Source organism: Malaya genurostris, chromosome 1, assembly GCF_030247185.1.
Source record: "Malaya genurostris strain Urasoe2022 chromosome 1, Malgen_1.1, whole genome shotgun sequence".
Lineage (NCBI taxonomy): Eukaryota > Metazoa > Arthropoda > Insecta > Diptera > Culicidae > Malaya > Malaya genurostris.
The window spans coordinates 75,622,842-75,642,682 of NC_080570.1; the positions used below are offsets into that span (position 1 = coordinate 75,622,842).

The following is a 19,841-nucleotide window of genomic DNA, read 5'->3' on the forward strand; positions in this document are numbered from 1 at the left end:
AGATATGTTAGTTGTATGAATAACATTTTAGTTGAAACGTGAAACAGGGCGTGAAACAACAATTGCAATATTGTAATTTTGTGATCTTCGGATTTTCCGTTTAATAAGGCAGATTTCGACCCAACAGAGAAATATCCGGCCTTACTGCTATATATTCCTTAGGATATTACTATTATTAGATGAATACAATAAACCATTGAATACAATAAACCATTGACTAGTCATTTCAGAAGTTTTGGATCCATGCATTTTTGTAGTTTGAGTAGGGCTATTGTACCAATAGTCAGCTTATTAGTAGAGTCACCATGCAATTTCGCCGATTACTCGACTGTCAATCAACGAATAGTGATAAAATCGAATACAGCATCCTTGCTTCGGCTCTAAGAAGCATTATCATCGAAAAATCGTTCGAAAATTGTTTAATACTGATGTTATAACGACGCGAAAGCTCGATTCGAATGGACCTAAATTCATCTTACCCTTAAGAGGAAATTTACAATCTTAGAAAAACAGCCATTGCTACAAAACGCGAAAGCAGTTTTTTTCGAAGTCGTTGAGCGAAAATTCATTAGAGAAATATCAGTTTGCGGAGTTTTCAGTAGCGGATAAAACTGCTTTAGAGTTTTTAAACCATGGCTGTTTTACCTGAGATTGTAAGTTGAACCTTAAAGTCAATCTATCGAACAGAGACAGCAGATCTCAATTTTTTTTGAAAATCTAAATTATCAGTGACCACGCTCGTCTGTAACAGACTGTATTCAATGATTTGGTAGTATAATAAAAATGATCATTTAAATTTATTTAATAACAAAAATAAATAAATAAAAAATTTCTTAACTACCACATCGCAACTACAAAAAATTTAATTTTATTATTTAATATAACCCATTTGAATGGTCCTGGGACATTTCGAAGCTTTAATTATAAACGCTAGAATATATAAAAACACCATATCTTTTTCTGTATTTCAGATATTAGAACATATTCGATATCCCTACCCCGAAGCACATACCACGGCAAAGTTCCCAAATAATTGTTCTATTTACATTTGCTATACCGAATTTGCTTCTAATGTTCGCATTTATCGAAGTTTTTATTGCCTTATTCGCGATAGTGTGGGTTGTTGATATTCCAGTTTACAATTAACTAATTTTATCGTTTCGTTCGTTTCGCTGGATTTCTCTCGATTGAATATTCTGTACATTTTTTACACAAATTTCCCTAAACAGGAGAGTATCTCGTTCTGGTTGAACTATTGGAATACTTACAATTGTTGTTGAACGGATCTTATACGAGGAATCGCATGATTACATATTGCCTACTTACACAATACAAAAACTATTGTTTACATACCACAACATTTTCTAATGTATGTTTCTCGTTTTCAACAAGTGTATCATAATCTAATCCACAAAATGCAAAGAGACTGGACAGTTTTCAGTTCGTTGGATGAGATATTTTCAATAATGAAATTCAAATAATTCACAATTTAATGCAATTCTTTGTGTTGGGATAAATGGGATCCATTTGAAGATTTCTGCAAAGTGGCTTCTGATATTCACTCACAGCATAGGTCTTCCTTTGATTCTGATATGGATAGGTATATTGGTTATTCTTTCAGTTTAGTCGTTTTTTTGTTGTTGTATTGTCTGTTGACGAATCGTTGCTAAAATACTGCTTGTTTTCGGGCGCGTGTAAATGCAGCAATTTGGGACGATATAAAATGAATAAGTAAAATGAAAGCACCTAAATTTTTAACATATATTGGCAGCTGAACGGAGGATTTTAAACGATTCTAAGTAACAAGTACAATACAATTAGTCGTGATGGAACGAATATTCCAGCAATTCTCACGTATTCATTGTAATTTACAGTGTTCACGTAATCACAGTAATTAAAAGTATACGACAAAAATGGCGTTACTAAAACACCATGATTTAATATGGTACATTCTGTTCTCTGATTGACATGCCTAGGTGGAAAAAGATTCAAAAATGATGTGCCCTTTCAATGCGCTTAGTGAAAATCGTGAAAAAAATACAGTTGCTAATCGTTAAACGCAAAACAGTCGTTTATTCATGAAATTGAACTGTGCACAATATTATAATAATTTATTGGCTGGTGAAGTTGTAATTTTTTTCCAACGGCAAATTGAACATCAAATTTTGCCTTCCTTCAATTCTAAAATTTTAGAAAAGCTTGGGGATCGAAGATGAAACTGTTAATAAGATCTATGTTATCGCGCAGCATATTTGCCATTCCAATGCGCAGATGAACAAATAAACAAAAGATCTAAATTTTTCGTAAAAGGGTACTTAAAGGCGAAACATACTCAGTGAAATTTTGGCAAAATAACTGGTATGGAAAAATACTTCATAATCTAGTCTCTGCTGGTCAGGCCCGTGCGCCCCCTGCGAGGTTGGGTCTTTGGTGGTTTAAACCTCCCCTCCCCCCATGAAGAATTTTTTTAAAATTAAGTTTCATGAACAATGGAGTACTTATTATATTAAAGTGCAAATAACTTGAAAATTCATACTACGTTTTCAGAATTTTTTTACAGTTTCAATATTGTGGATGACGCAACTTTCTTTTTCAAATTTTGGTGCCTTTCCCACTTTCTGTCAAGTGTTACTGGAAATGCAGTCATCGATGTTACGCATTTGTATAGTGCGTGCCCGACTACCGACTACCACCGCTCTCAATAACGCGCATCTTTCCTCTAGAGTAAAGCCCAATACTCACATGGGGAACTATTTCTTTTATCGTTTTCGCTAAAAAATGTTCGACAAAATTGACCCCCCCCCCCCTTAATTGATTTCTGCGCACGAGCCTGTCAGAATTCGTTTTACATTGTCAATATAGTGGACACCCTTTTTTCGCCTTTTGGACACCCACTATTCTATTCTATTTGTTTCACGTTCGCGAGCAAATCTCTCTACAATCGATCTGGTTCTAACAGATCATAGTCACATTTGTATCGCACTGATTACTCATGCTGACTTTGACTCAGATCATCTTCCTGTAACATTCAGATTTTCTAATTAAGCTATGGTTAATCCAATAAATTCTATATTCAATTATCATGGAGCTAATTGGCTTGAATACTGATTTCACATTGAAAATTATGTGAGAATCTTTCAGTTCCCAAAGCTCTAACTGAATTAAATTCTCTTATCATCGATGACAATCTCCAGAAAGAAGAATTCGCAGCTCCCATTTTGTATAATATTTTCACTTCTGATCTTCCCAATCTTGTCAGATATCTCTATTATGTGACGATACAAGTCTGTTAGCTACAGATAGAAATCTACAAGTGGCCTGTAGCCGCCTACTAAGAAGCTTAAGTGTATTATGGTTATCTGTCAGAATCAAAATTGCGCCAAATGCTGGAAAAACATATAATCCTAGAGCATCTTTTCTGAACCAAACAATAATCACACTATCAAATGAAATGGCTTGGAATTGGTATAGTCTGATCAAGCAAAATACTTAGGTTTAACGTATGACAAAAAACTCACTTCCAAGGATCGCATGGAAAGAATCCAGGCGAAGTGCAATAAATATATTAAATGTTAAATAATTTAAAATAAGATCAAATTATGAATTTATAAAAAAATTTTCAGACCAGCCATGCTTCATGCAGTACCGATTTGGTCAAGTTGTTGTTCTGCCAGGAAGAAAACACTGCAAAGGATTCCGAATGAAATACCGAAAATGATTTTGAAGCGCCCTTCCTAGTTTAGTACAAATAAGTTACACAGATTCACAAATATAGAACCATTAGATGTACTGTCACATACTATTATAAGCAAACTCCGACAAAAATTAATGCAATATTCAACTAAATCGATACGCTCCCTGTGTCAGTTAGTTAGTTACTGTATAAGCTGGTTTTACCCCAGTACACATTACAAGTAGGTTTGCAATTTTACCTATCACAAAATTACAGAATTGCGGAAGCAAACGATGTCTTAATGGTAATAACCAAATCATGTATATAATAGGGCAAAAAAGTCACCACTTGTGACTGAACACCCAACATAAATCATAACACAGTTCGGAACCAAACGAACAAAAGCCGCCGACACGAAAGAATACAATTGTTGTTGACTTCAGGCAGTGCAAAATTCGACCTTCGATACGAGAACTTGAAGGTTTGCTTAAGGAGCAAATGCATCTTGACATTAAACGTGTGCATTTACTTCAATGCAATAAGACAAATAATATTGTTTACATCCAATTTTATAAAGAGTTGGATGCAATTCAATTCGCAAAAGACAATAACAATGTGCACTATGTGGAGCACGAGAACATTAAGAACAACATTCCAGTATATATGGAAGATAGTGCTATAGAAGTGCGTGTGCATGATCTTCACTCAAGCGTCACCGATTCATATATTCGCAAAACTATGTCCCAATACGGAGAGATTCTCTCTATCGAAAAAGAAAAGTGGAATAATTTTTTCTCCGGTATTCTAAATGGCGTACGTTTATTACGCATACACTTGAAGAAGGCTATACCTTCTTATGTGATTTTCGGTAAAGATGCAAGAATTTCGTTCAAATCACTTGTTACCTATGACAATCAAATGGCCACATGTCAATATTGCCAAAAAGCTGTTCACTACGGTAAGCCATGTTATAAACTGGACAAGGAGACAACCACACCAAAGGACAACTGTGCTTCCTTCACACCAACCCCAAGCAAACCCAGTACATCTGTGACAGCCACCAACAACAATGAAGCATCCCCTTCAACGAATCCATCATCATCCCCTATAGAACAAAGTACACCAGCTGCAGTTAACAACTTACCCTCCAACCAACCAGCCACTGGAACTTATGTACAACAAGGTGCATCTACAGTAACTAGCAACGAAAAGAAGACGGAAATCGACAACAATACCATCGATGCGGCAATGGATGACGAGACGAACCACGAACGAAATGCCCCTCAATCCACGCAGGAGGGAAATGGAAGCTCCTCTCCCCCTAGAAAAAGGGTGACAACGAGATCCAACTCAAAAAAAAATTATTTAAAAGATCGGCTCAATTTAAGTTTAACCCATATTGTAATAAATATAACAAAAAATATGTATAAAAATATCCCATACGTTTAGCGCATCGTCGCTCTAAACGAAAAGTTTGAATTTTAAGCCCTAATTGAGCTGTTATTTCGGAACCGGAGGTCTGATCGGGATAAAATTCAACGACCTCAACTAGGTGTAAATAAACGTTCTAAAAAAATAGTAACACATGTGACTATTAAAAACGAAGTTTTTGAAAATTAGTTTAACCATTACAGAAAAACCAGAATGAGTTCTGTTTGGGAATGTTTGACCACTATTTCCGATATTTTCGGAACTAAAAAGTGTGTTCTGTTATTGCCAAAATTCCAATCAACTAACAGGATCTACAAGTTGAAATAGTGTTCAGCTCAGTTTCGAAAAGTTTTTTCGTTCTTTCCATCGTCACTTTGAACGAAGGTTTGACATTTTTAAAATTCATCTCCATTTTATCTTCACAATCGAAAGTGAGACCTTTTAATTTAGAGTGTGCTTAAAATAGTTTCAGGCCTTTCATTAGATTTTGAGCTTGAGAAAACCGGCCCAACCATCTCTAAGAACTCAGTATGAGTTCAGTTTCAGAGACTGGGTACAGATATGACTCAAGTGAGCATATTTGGTCATCTGCTAACATGATGCTTCCTATAAACTAGAGAAATTTGGAAACCCGTTTAAGGAAAATTGTTGCTCTTTACAAGATCATGAAATAGCGATTTTTACATAAACTGTCTTGTAATTCCGGTACCGAAAGTTATTTCTTGCTAAAATACCCGATAAAACTTCCACATAATGCCTAAAACTCCCAGATTTGCTCTAGTTTTTTCAGCGGTGGAATTTTTTTGAAAATAGAATGATATGAAAGTCTGCTTTACACTGGTCACACCTCTATCGAAATGCAAAATATTCTGTATTCAATATTATTTAACAACTTCTGTTTTAATGCCCTTTCACCGTCCATTATTTCCCAAAGTGAAGCTTTAGTGGTAAATTCCTTTCGTGAAATTTAACCTTTTATTTCAACACACTTTGCAGACGATTATTAGCCTATTGAACCATTGTAGGGTTGAAGCTGTTGTGCTGCAGAAACTAAGAATCCTTCCAGGTCGGAGCTCGAAAATACGATGGCTATTGGTTTATAAAACATGTACTCCGCGCATGGAATGGCCAATATAGGATGCATCATTAGCCTAATAATGTAAAATTCGTAATTCTCACTCGTATATACATTTCTTAAAGCTTTCTTGCATGATCTTCATCATCAGGCGCGTATACAGGGGGGTGTTTTAGGAGTTCAAACCCCCTCCGAAACTCAAAAAAGTATGATATTATGTAAACTCTTTTTTTCAAATAAGTAAAAAATAAAATGAATAATTTTCAACAAACGACTCCACAATAAAAAAATTTCAAATTATATAAAAAGTTCCATTTGTATGGAAATTGATCAACATGTTCTGAAACACCCCCCGAAATTTTTTTCTGGGTACGCGCCTGTTCATCATAAATGATTTGCTAAAATCATTAAGCTCAGTAATAAGCAGTAGTTTCTAAGAATTCTTCTATTGTTCAATTGTGTTATTTTCATGTACATAATCATAAATATATTATAATCGTTTCATGACCCGGTCAATTCGATTGGAAAACAATAATTCATCTCTGGGCGGTGATCACATTTATTTAATAAGAATTTGGTAACATAACTAATTGGTTTCAGTGATACTTAAGCCTGATTCTTTGGTTTTTCTCAACAAAGATATTAGATCCCAAATCCAATTCTATGTTCTATGATTTTCTTAGCCCTGGCCAGGATGCAAAAATGTAGAGCGAAGTTGATTTATGCTATAGAAGTTCGGTTAATTTATCATCCGGACACTTTATTTACTCTATACCAGTGTCTTTGTTGGTAAGATTTAACATGTTTTGACAGCGATTTGTTTCCAATATTTTGTCTTCATACGTGCAGTACTCAAAGCGTTATGCTACAACGTAAACCAAAAAAGGAACTCTTATTCTTATCAAAATTGTTAATTCAAAACATTGCGAAAAGCTTACAATTGTCATTTCTGCTGTACACACAAAAGAAACTGAATTTTACAGGTGATGTAGTTTGTTAAATGACGGAAAATTTCATTTGTGATGGCTTGATGTTGGATGAGACTGAATTTTACTGGTTCCAACTGTAATTTAGATTCGTCTAGCAAGTGCGACTAATTTATATGCACCAGCCAAACAGATGCGTGCTTCTGTGGCTCAGTCAATAAATGGACGTCCTCTATGATCCAATGATTCTCGGTTCAAGTCACTGCTCTCCCTACCAGTATTTTTTTTTTATTTCGATGAATTCATGTACATGTTCTTGAATGTTAATTTACATGAAATGCGACGCTCCAGTTATGTGCATCTTATCAGATGTAAAATTACAAAGTTTTTTCCAAGTGTGTAGGGGATGTTCTTAGTCGATAGCAGAATTACAAGAGTAAGGCTTCAAGGGCTCAAAACATCCATCCAATTTATTATTGCGAAAACGAATGAAGTTCGATGGAAAAATTTCTAAATAAACGAACTGGATGGTAAATCGCAATCTATATAGCCAAAACTTAAAGATTCTTTTTATCAAGTTTTGACGAAGTATACAAAAAACAGCTGTTTCATGAACAACAAAATCTATGGTAGACTCGATTTTAGTCATGTTAAAAAAAAAGATATGATTTAGAATCAAGCCTAGAAAGTCTTGTGAAGCTTTAGCCTGAATATGGCACACAATAAAATCGACTTCGTCTAATAGCACAAAAGTCCATTCCAATTGTCCGCATTTACGCCCTTTGGAGAATACTATAAAATACCTGCGGAAATGAATTTTTTTTATTGGACAGCCCTACTGCAAGTAATCCCGATTTTAAAGTATTTGGATTCTTTTTTTTTTGTTTCTATTATAGAGGTTTTAACCTTAAAGTCATTCGCCTCTTCGGGCCTGAAAAATTTTCTGACCCTATGTGCGGGGTTGGGAATCGAACCCAGGCGGGCTGCATGAAAGGCATCGACTAACCCATCACGCTTTATCCGTTCCTCTATTTGGATTCGAAATGAAACAGAATTACATGCTCCGCCTTTTTCAAATCATTTGAATCACATGTACACTGAAAATCACAATTCCATCCGTTGGGCAAAGAATTCTTTACTTTTTCATATATGTTTTACCATGATGTTTGTTAGTTTTATTGTGATATTAGTTTTGTTTCAGTTTGCCATTCCTGCTCTAAATTCGCTATACCATAACTAATGTTAGATAATAATAAAAATAGAATTAATGAAAAATACATCTAATGTACTTTATGATGCTCACTCTTTAATTTAGTATGTATGAATGTAGGTTGTGTTCAATTTTGAAAGTAATCCCAAATTGCTGCTGGATAATTTTATACATAAACATGCCTATGTGCTTGACAATAATTAGCTACTTGGTTGAACTAGTAAATATTCTATTTAAAGAAAAGATAAATTATATATTTTCACAGTGCTTCATGTTTTGATATCAACTTCCTACTATGTTCATTGTGGAAGACTTTTTTCGTCGGATATGACTGATTTCTTAGCAGTCAGATATTCTCAGCTTTAATTGTTCGTGATATGCGCCATGCAAATGATATGAACTGATTTTATTCTGTAAATGTGTATCATCTAAAAAGTGTAAAATGTCTTGTCCATCAAGTCAGGCTCCAACCGAGTTCCAACAGAATTTTTGTTCCTTCGCAACATACATCCCTGCACTAAAGCAAAACGTAACACGAGAGCTGATTCTGTCCTTATTCGGCAGAAAAAAAATTTTTTTTTTGTTGCTAATCGAAATAATTTAGAAAAGCAACAGTCGCGTTTTTTTTATTAAATAAGCAAACGACAACGGGCTTATGTGGCGCGAATAGCAATAACTGGCTGAATCTGTTGGTAAAATCGTCTCTACTGTACAAAAGATATGCTATATTGGAGCTACTTATAACTCTACACACAACTTTCCGGTCCTGGTAACGTATCTGTGATTATGTGCTGTCGATTTCGATTTTTCGATAGCGTCGCCCCCGTGTTGCTTGAAGATGAGGGCGACGGAACATTGCTAAAATCCATTAGGTCCGTGGCGAACTCCGATCCGGAATACCGGTACTCCGGATTGCCACTTCCATTCGTTACCTGAGACCTGCTACAACTGACACTATTACTACTGACACCGAATAGCTGATTATTACTACTGTTTTGGTTTAAATTGTTCCTATATTCGATATGGTTGGCGGTTGAACTATTTTTTATCTCATGCGATATGTTTAGCAGTCTGTAGTCAAGATTTTTGTCATAGTCCGACCGCCCGACTGGATCTGTGGGAGAGCTTTTGTAGCAGTAGGGATCTGCCAGGGGTGGAGAGACTTGATTATATGGAAGTGTGGAACAACCATACGGTTTCTCGTAATCCAATAGATCACCACCGGAAGCATAGCTTGTGGAATACTGCGGTAGACCAGTTGTGGTGGCCGAGGGTGGAGGTTTACTCTGGAGATGATGTGGTTGTTGCTGCTGTAGCAAACTATACGTGTTAGACGTATCATTCCTCTTTAATGTGCTCTGTCGGCTGGAAGGTGTCGATTTTTGGTCGTAGCTTTGTGTGGCATAAATTGTGCTTTGTTTTGTTCCTGCAATACCACTACTACCACCACCTCCTACCATTCCGGTGTTGCACAATGCATCCGGTCTTATGCCCAGCGGGGAACCCATCTTCTGAATGTCCTTTATCGATTGCATACTGGCTGAGCCTTGGGTTTTCTGTGCGTTCAGTATGTCCGGCTGCTTTTCAACACCCTGCTTAAGCGTGTAGGCGACCACGTACTTCTGCTGACCCATGCCCATCTCCAGTGGTGTGGTCACAGTGATATCCATGCCTGCTGGGGTGAAAATCAGAAGGTGGTTAGATCAAATGTGCTATGCTTGAAATTTTACGTAAAACACCACTTCCACCAACCGACACTTACCCATGTGTTTCTCCTTTCCGTCGCATAACCCAGTACCATGGCCATCACGTTTCCTTCGTATGGCCAGTACCACTACCAGCAGTACAGCGATTCCGATCGTGAACAGTGCACCAGTTAGAAGTGCTGCTAGGGGCAGAATTGAAAATCCATCTGTTCCATCTGCAAAAATGAGAGACGAAAACAAGTAGGGTCTTTAGATAACTACAACCGATGAGCGTACGATTATTTATCGTATCTCAGAATTTACATGGTTTGTTAAATCTTTGATTGAAAATTTTATTTCTCGTTCTAAGGGAGTAATAATATCTTGAATTATCGCAATGTTTGAGTTTGCTAAATAAAACTGATTAGTTTAACCACACAATCATTCCTAGAGTGGAATAATAATCTTTTAGATGCAAACCATCACGGAGAAAAAATGAGTGAGTTCTGTTTTGGAGGCAAAACGAGTGAAATTCTTTCAACTAGCCATACAGTTTTCTTTGCAAAAAATGATTTCGTATACACCAGATCTCAGATCCCGGTTCTGGAAGTACTGTTAGTAGGGGTAAAAAATTCTCGACAAGGAACTCACTTCATTTTATTTGAGATTTATGGAAAAACTTTGAAAAATTTAGAAAAAGTAAGGCTCAAATGAAAGGTTGTTATTATTAGAAATATATTCAAGTATTTCAAAAAAAGTATTTTGCATTTCTTTCATTTTTTGATATGTTGTACCTGAAGTCCATATTAAAATACTGTCAAATTTCTAGACTGAAGAAATAATATTTTAAAAAGTCACATATTTTTTTTAAATAATGTTAATTTTTAAAATCATGACAAATTTTTTTTTTTTTACTTTTTAATAAAATTTTATGGAAGAACGCTGAATTTCCAATGAAATCCAAATGGTAATCAAAATTTTGCTATTTGTTACTCTATAACGTTTGATGATATCGGGTATCAATGTTGCACATATTCTTCGTGTAATTAATTCATGCACCCATTCTCGGTGCGAATATCCTGTCCATACTTATGCCCGTCTCGAACAACGTTGAACTATTTACTGTACGAAAGAGAGAAGGGTGAAAGTGAAGAAGCAAAGATCGTAGAGAACCCGAATCTACTAATACAATCTTCGTTGATGGTATACATCGTGCATGTTCGTTTTATGCATTCATCTGTCATTCGTTTATTTACTTTACTCTTCGAATTGGTAGCGACACTACGATAATCGTTGGGTTTCATTTTCCGCGAAGCATTCTTCATTTAATAAATTCATCATATCATATTCATGAGGTAGCAGGGGAGCGCTGGGAGACACATAAGACTATGATACTAATGCAGGGGGAAACGTCCTTATTTGCTTGTTTCAAAGACAGCACGAACGATCATCGCGAACGATTCAATGCGAATAACAACTGCAAGGAATAGATAATCATGCGAACAACGAAGCAGCGTCGACTTCGTTCGCACCCGAATATATGGACATGTCCGAATATTAGAGCGATTATCGAACAAAGGCGAAGAAAAGCGAACGATGATCACTGGCGTTCGTTGCATTTTTGATATTCAAGCAATATTGTCTGGTATATGTAGTTGGTTATGGTATCCGTTCATGCGAGTTGTTAACATATAAGTAAATTTTTTTGAAACAGTAAACAAAATGTTAAGCAAAAGCTTGTATTCATTCTACGATATGGTTTTTAGAAAGTATATATTTTAAACTTTCAAAAAACCATATCGTAGAATGAATACAAGCTTTTGCTTAACATTTTGTTTACTGTTTCAAAAAAAATTACTTATATGAAAACAACTCGCATGAACGGATACCATAACCAACTACATATACCAGACAATGTTGCTTGAATTGAAAAGGAATCAGAAATATGTTTCCCAGTGTTTGTAAATAATGAAAAAATATCTTTATCTTTCTTAGTTTTCTGAAAAAACACATAGATCAATAAGTCCCGAGACTAATTATGGAAACAACATTTTATCCAAAATTTTTTTTATTCATCAACATAATCACCTTTTAGGGTGATACAATGGTTCTAACGTTTTTCCAATTTTTCTATACCATGTTTATAAACAAATTTATCTTACGTTTCAAAATAAGCTTCAGTTTCAGCGATGACCTCCTCATTTGAGCCAAATCTTTTTCCCTGGAGCATTTTTTTTTTTTTTTTTTAAGATCTGCAAACCGGCGAACGACCGCAACTTGGTTAAAGCCGGGTATAAATAAACGATATAAAAAAAAAGATCTGCAAAGAGCCAGTAGTCACTGGCGCTAAATCTGGCGAGTATGGGGGGTGGGGAAGCAGATCAAAGCCCAATTCGTTCAATCTCGCCATTGTTTTCATTGACTTGTGGCAGGGTGCATTTTGTTCCATCGAAATACACTTCCATATGATATCTGTGTCATCTCAGCAATCTCACGGAGCTTCACTTTACGATCTTTCATTATAATTTTTCTCACTTCTGTCACATTTTCCGGTGTAACGGCTTCCACAGGTCTACCCGAGCGTTCCGCGTCATTTGTGTCGGTACGACCACGTTTAAACTCGGCGAACCACCGACAAATCGTTGCTTTTGATGTACAAGAGTCCGGATAACATTTTTCAATCCATTGTTTCGCTTGCACGGTGTTTTTACCCATTAAAAAACAATGTTTTATCAAAACACGAAACTCGGTTTTTCCATTTTTTAAACAAACTCAGCCGTTTCTGGTCGGATAGACTTAAAATTTTGACCCGTTTCAAGCAAAGGTTAGTACTCTAGAAAGACGTGGTTACTGGTTTACTACGAGCGCAATCTCTGCTTTAGTCTTGGGACTTATTGATCCATGTGTTAAATATACCTGTTATTTTCTTAGGGTAAGCATGTTGTTATATTTTTCCTGATTCTACAAAAATGTACCCATTGATTGTTACAGGTACCCATGTTTGTATATAAAACAATCTGGTACTGCAAATAAAGAAGCTAGTGAGAAACGGGTGACAGGCAAGTGAAAACAAGATATAGCTCAGAACTGAAGAATGAAGTACAAAATGAGTAGTGTTTACAGGGATTGCGTAAACGTGTTTTCTAAAAAGTGTTAAATAATTACAGAAATCTCATGGAAAGTAATACTGCCAAATTAGTTGAACTAGGATTTGTTGAAAAAATCTATTTAACAAAAAAATTTATATTGGCGATTCATGTCGTTAGGAGTTGAACAAACGAACTACTCAATCTAGTAGCGATGACTGATCGAGAAGTGAAGATTGAGTAACTATTAGGAAGGACGGAAAAGGCCAAGCTGTTCTCACTACATTTTGAGAAGTCTAACCGATTTTCACAAGCTTGCATTCCAATGAAGGGCTTTATGAAACCATATAAAATTCTCACATTTGATCAGAAATCGACTTTCGGTTCCGAAATTGTTGAGTGTTTTTTATTTCAAACTTAAGAAATGAGTTCAAAATTACTCCTAGTAAGTCATGCTGGTTGATAAACAAATGCCCCCGCACTCCGGTTCTTAATGTACCGGATATAATAATCAAAAACTCCAAAATTGAACTCCCTTCATGTACCCATAAAAGGCAGAACCTATATTCACTAACTTACCTTCAAATGAAAGGTCTTATAGTCTCTGAATGAACGGAATTTTCAGAATTGGTCCTAAAACTATTCCTATTTATATGTCTGGTAAAATGATTATCTGAAAAAAATTCTTGTTTTTCTTCGAACATAAATTAAAGTTGAATTGCAGACGACCACGAGGTTTCAATAATCAGGAATCAGAACTAATTGGCTCAAGTGGCACGTTCCCCTAGTTATTTGGAAATTTGTGCCTTGCCGTAGCTTCTCATCAATTTCCTGATGGGAAGGGAAGCACAAAAGAAACACAGACTCAACCATGTATGGAGAACCAAAAACTCGGATACGTAGTTGCGTCAATGCGGGGCAGTTACATATCAGATGATATGAAGTACCGTAATCGCATTCACCCCAAGTCACACGAATAATACTCACCACGTTGAATAGTAGCCATGTGATAATTGAATATGCAATGTCCAGTCAGAGAATACTGCAATGATGCTTGCAAAAATGCAGTAGACAGCTTGACATTTTCAGATTCAAATCTGGTAAAACTGTTTGCAAGCTGCGCCAGTAGCTGGCATGTTTGGATGCAGCCCAAGAACGAATCTTGTGCTTTATCCAACTAGTTGAAAGTGGTAAAGCTGATTCAGGACCAACGAAATCATTCGTTGCACCAGCTCTAGCCAACTCATCAGCCCATTCATTTCCAGTAATACCAGAATGGCCGGGTACCCATAAGAAGTAAACAGCATTTGAAATGCTGAGGTCTTCAATTTGAGTTCGACATGCGATCACTAGATTCGACCGTGAGTCATTCGAACTGAGTGCTTTTAAGGCTGCCTGACTGTCGGAACAAAAATAAATTCGTTTACCACAGATCCTCTGCTGAAGGGCCGATTGTACTCCACACAGAATCGCGTAGATCTCTGCTTGGAGCACAGTACAGTATATACCAAGTGAATGAGACTGCTCCAGCCTCATTTCACGACAGTAGACACCAGCACCAGCACGACTAGGTCCCTCGTCGATTCAACATAACGCTACGCGGCGCCTCATCGGTCATCGTAGGTGGCGCGTCAACTGTCAACTAGATCCTCAACCGTCGTCAAATGTCATCAGGAGGAAAAGTGCAGTTAATTCACAAAATTTTTCATTGAGAGCAATATGCATTTAATTTGAAGCCGAGGAGTTTATTCAAACCATTATTTGAAACGGTTTAAATACTGCTACGATCAAAATTTAGCACACTGGCCGACCCACTTCCAAATTCCCGTTTGTGCACCAAAATTTGTAAGTCGCATGTAAAATATAAATATGATTTAAAATAAAGCTAAACTGAATTCCAGCTTGAAGCTGACCACAAATAAATTTCGTCTGCTATCAGGAGTTTGGCTTGTCATTCGAAAATCCAAATCCACCTCAACACCGTCAGTATAACAAGTATGTGTTCATCAAGTTGTCGTTCCAAATAACCAGACAACCATTCCTCACGAAGAGGATAGCTCACATTGAAAGGAAAACTGCATGTGAGAGTTGGGTCACTTTGAGACCACAAGCGAGTGTAGCTAGTAGCATAGTCTATAGGGTTACTGTTCCAAAGCCCTGTAACCTTAAGACGGTATGCACAAGATAATGCTTCTTGTTTTAGGAACACCGGGTTAGTGTATGTTGAAAATTCCAAAATTGTTAGGTTTTCAAATAACGACCCAACAAATGTACGGAGTCTCCAGAATTGATCTTGCAACTATTTCTATTTATATATCTGGTTAAATGATACTCTGAAAAAAATTCTTGATTTTCTTCGAGCATAAATTAAAGTTGAATTCCAGACGACCACAAGGTTAAAACCTGGGTGAAATGAAACCAATATTATTGTAATAATAAACAAAGTATTTTGACAGTTCTTACAGTATAGGGAGAGATAGGAGAAAGGTGCTTGCACACCGACCATTATTCATTGATTGAAACATCAACGCATTTTATTTATTTATTTTTATTTTGATAATTCCAACTAAGTTTTCGAAGTTATTAATGAGTATTCCCATAATATTTTTATGTTACACTTTTTTCAGTCTACAAGAATTCAATGCTACAAGTTGTTCATTTTAATAGTGAGCATTGAATCGATATTCTGGAATTGAAAGTCAGATCCAGATCAAATGTATTATCTATAGATAGGAATATAACAAGCACAGACTTTGGAGAATTATTAGTATCTATAAACGTAGCATTAATTTTGTATTTTGATCAATCGGTTTCAAAGTCTGTTATAATAGAAGAAGAAATTACCCATCGGAATGTACTACCCTGCCCTGGGGCGTATCTAGGGGGCGAAAAGGGTATTCGCTTCGGGTGCAACGTTTTTTGGGGGTGACAAATCAATCCTGGGGACCTTTTTTAGCCCATCAAATCGACACTCTCCAGAGATGAAGTTGAGGAAACTTTTATGTTTTTGTTCACTAAACCTACGTGGGGACGGCAAATTAAGTTTTGCCCTGGGCGCAAAATTACCTAGGAACACCACTGATCCTGTCTTTGCTTTTGGATTAGAGGAACTTAGTCCCACCTGCTCTGAGTAATTGATGTGAGTTTTATAATAAAGTCTTTTTATCACATCTTACGGTGCTATCTAAGATGGAAACGGGATATTGTTTAAAGTTTGTATGGGTATGGAGAAATCCACTTCAAACAAAAAAAAATCAGCTGGAGATCAACCTATGAACTCTAATAATCAGTGCATATGATAATTTCGTATGAAATTTATCGAGGAGGAAAAACTTCGAAGAAGACAAAACAATTTTATATTCATACAAAAAGTTATTAAAGGAAAACCGACACAAGGTCCGAACAATGGCTCATTCCTTAATATATCTAGCCCCACTGCTGCTGGTGGTAATATGATTTTTCTTTCTTTTATTATGCAATAACGGATCATTGAGTTGTTTGATATCTTCACAAAAGTTTCTCAGCTCATTATAAAGAATTTTTTTAATGACAAGCCATGTTCCCAAACTCACTGTCAATACACAGAAAAGTCTAACTTTTTACTTTGAAGAAATAGGTTTTTGGAATCTACAACAATATTTTAGATAAACTTGAATCCAATAACTTTGTCGAAGATATAAACTCTCTATAGTTTAGAAGATATAGACGGTACTATTTTATGCAAACAAAAACATAATTGGGATGACTTTTATGTGTCTTTACAGTAAGGTTTGGAGCATGGTTTGTTACTTGAAAATAATCTTTATACACTGAAGTATATTTTTATGCGAGTTTACGTACCGCATAAAACAAAACGCATAACTCTGAAGCCTCGCCTGAAAAAAAACCGCATAACTCTGAAACTTCGCATAAAAAAACCGCAGAAAGGAAACTGCATAACTCTGTAACTTCGCATAAAAAACCCGCATAACTCTGAAAATTCGAATAAAAAAGTCGCATAAAAACCCGCATAAAAAGAGACCGCATAAAATAAGACCTTAGTGTACTCTATTGAGTGACTATCTTGAAGACATTATACAAATGGGATAAACCGTTATAGCACATAGAAAGGAAGTCACATCATATTACTTTCACTGACAGCAGTGGTGCTAGATATATTAAGGAATGAGATATTGTTCGGAACTTGTGTCGGTTTTCCATTAATAACTTGTTCTGCAAATTTCGAATTGTTTTGCGGTCTTCTAAAGTTTTCTTCCTCGTTAAATTTCCTACGCAAATATCACAAGCACTGATTTTTATAGTTCATATTTTGGTCTTCAGCCTATTTTTTGTAAAACGTGAATTTCTCCATACTAAATCCCATACAAACTTTAAACCTCGGGCGCAAAAATATTGTTTCTCCGATCGAGCTAAAATTTTCCATAGTGCTTATGGGACCCAAAAGGAACACGAAAAGTTTGGTTTCCCATACAACCTTGTCCTACCCTAGTGAACATTAATCTTCAAGCAATAGTAATTAGTTACTTCATATTCACCCACCCAAACTTATTCAAAAACCCGAAGCGGGATCTAGATAAAACTCAATAACAATCAACAGAACTATAGAAATTTGTGAAAATCGCTTTGGCCATGTTTGAAAATTCGACATTAGTTCCGAAGACGTCACTGGCTTCTGGATCCAGGAACTGAAAGCCGGTATAGCAAAATTAATATCATACGGTCGACTATTATCCTGCCAATAAAATTATCAACATATTTTGCACCATTCCTACCATCATACTTTTTAAAACGGAGATTCAAAAGAAAGGTATTCCGGCCTTATATATTGAATTTTATCCAGTTCTGAACTTCAATTTCAGAATTTTGGGTTAATGAATAGGAACGCAAAAACATCTAAACTTAGCTATATTAGCCGTTCCATTAATGGTTAGATTAGTACTGTGCATGTCACAATTTGTCAGTAACTTTTATTTGTATGTACCTGGTATGTCAGATTGATCTATCTACCACATATTACATATTTGACTTCGTCGTGTGGTCACTTTGCCAAATGATGTATGAAATCAGAGAACGATACATTGAGCAAATCATGTTTTAATCAAGATACTCTTTTCCACTTCCACTGAAATTTGCTGCCACAACTCATGGCCACTTATCGCACAAGTATGTTTGCTTATGTGCCAAGCCCGTAAAGCAAATACCCACCAGATACTGCACCCAGGGGATTCCGAATGTATCGCTTCGGTAATTGAATGCGAGGAAATGCAAATAAATATTCCGCTAGCCCAGGAAAATCCCATCGTCATCAATTCTACTTTTATTTTGTTTGTTTTCGCCACGATTCGACTCGGCTCTATTCCGGTGACACATCCAAGTCGCAGTTTGGCATCACTGAGCACCAAAATCCGACGCCATTAATCTTCCTACTGTACACACATACGTCCACAAGTAGTGAAAGAGGGTCAACAAAGTTCACTTTGTCACGGATCTCCAGCAAACGAGATGAAGACGTTTCTCTTTTCGTAATCATGTCCCCGGTCGTAAATAGTTGAGAAATCATAAAAAACTTAAATGGATTGCTTCAACAGCTGATGTATACTTATTTTTGACTAGGTCTAGCACTTTATTTTATCTTGAGACTAGCATATTTTTTTTAATGTTACGGTGTACTTTCACTCGTACCTAAAAAGGATGCTCATGTCTGGTAATATTAGGAAAATGAGTCTGCTGAAAACACATTAATTTTCCGGGTGAGAAGCAATGTGAAAATTGTGATAAATGAGGTGATACGTGAACATGCTTTGCGCCATGCTCGCATCTTTCGGAATGTGAATCCAACACAAACCAGAGGGTGTTGCATCTTTTCGGGACTCACACTGAGTCCTCTCTTGGTCCTTTCTTTTGGCCATCGTAACAAATGGATTGCTCCTAAGTACAATAAATAATCATCATCATACGATTAATGGAGTTGTTTGATTTCACTTGGAACTTTTATGGTCGAAATCGTTTACCGATGATATGAATCAGTTGTTCTGCTAACCAGTAGACTTCCTATTTCTGTGGTCCCATATTAATAAAATATTGCTGATCATTTAGACGGATGGTAAATATATGGATTTTGAGACAATCATCATTTATATCCATTATAGCTAGATAAGTCACTAATTTACTTCATTTACATTATTCAGTGTGGTCGTAAATACCGAACTTGTTACAAAATCAATACTTTATTTTTATAAATTTGGGATCGGGCCAATCCTAACTAAACCCATTCAACGAATCAAACAACAAACCGGAAAAACTGAAAAAGTTACATGCAGAGCAAAGTAAGACTTTCCTGCCCGGAAAATAAATTTCTATTGGTGTTCTCCGCTAACGGTAGAAAACAACCTTTTTTCCGCAGTTTAAATTTTTAGATCTCTACATCGCCGATGCTGGTAGGATTCAGTACAGTTCTTAAATGTACAGACGGAAAAGGAAAAACCCGGATGACAAATGCATTATTGCCTCGGTAAAGCCAAGAGGAAAGAAAGTTTACCTTATCGTCTGCAGGTTTTTCTGCTCCAAGAATTAACCTTCGCACTTGATGTAACCCGCATCTGATGTCTGCAGGGAGTTTTCATGACATCGATAGGGCGGAAGTTTTTCCTCAGTTCAAAGAAAGTTCCCACATTCGTAGTGAACTGTACAGGACGGATACAAGCGACAATCCCTGCTTGGGTTGCAGCTGGCTACACTGGCATATGTGCTACACA

At 36.3% G+C, this 19,841-nt stretch overlaps 1 protein-coding gene across 2 annotated transcripts in view; it reads right to left on the reverse strand.

The window, feature by feature from the left end:
* Nucleotides 1-936: 936 nt before the first annotated feature.
* The window catches only part of LOC131440502 (uncharacterized), a 591,719-nt gene continuing 572,814 nt past the window's right edge, over nt 937-19,841 (reverse strand). The window contains exons 16-17 of one of the 2 annotated variants that reach the window (XM_058611827.1): nt 10,078-10,236; nt 937-9,987 (exon numbers count right to left, since the gene is read on the reverse strand). In XM_058611827.1, coding sequence (XP_058467810.1) covers nt 9,062-9,987; nt 10,078-10,236 — 1,085 coding nt within the window. In that variant the 3' untranslated portion in view covers nt 937-9,061. Of the gene's footprint in view, nt 9,991-10,077; nt 10,237-19,841 lie in introns of both variants that reach the window. The other variant, XM_058611826.1, reaches the window with a different exon arrangement.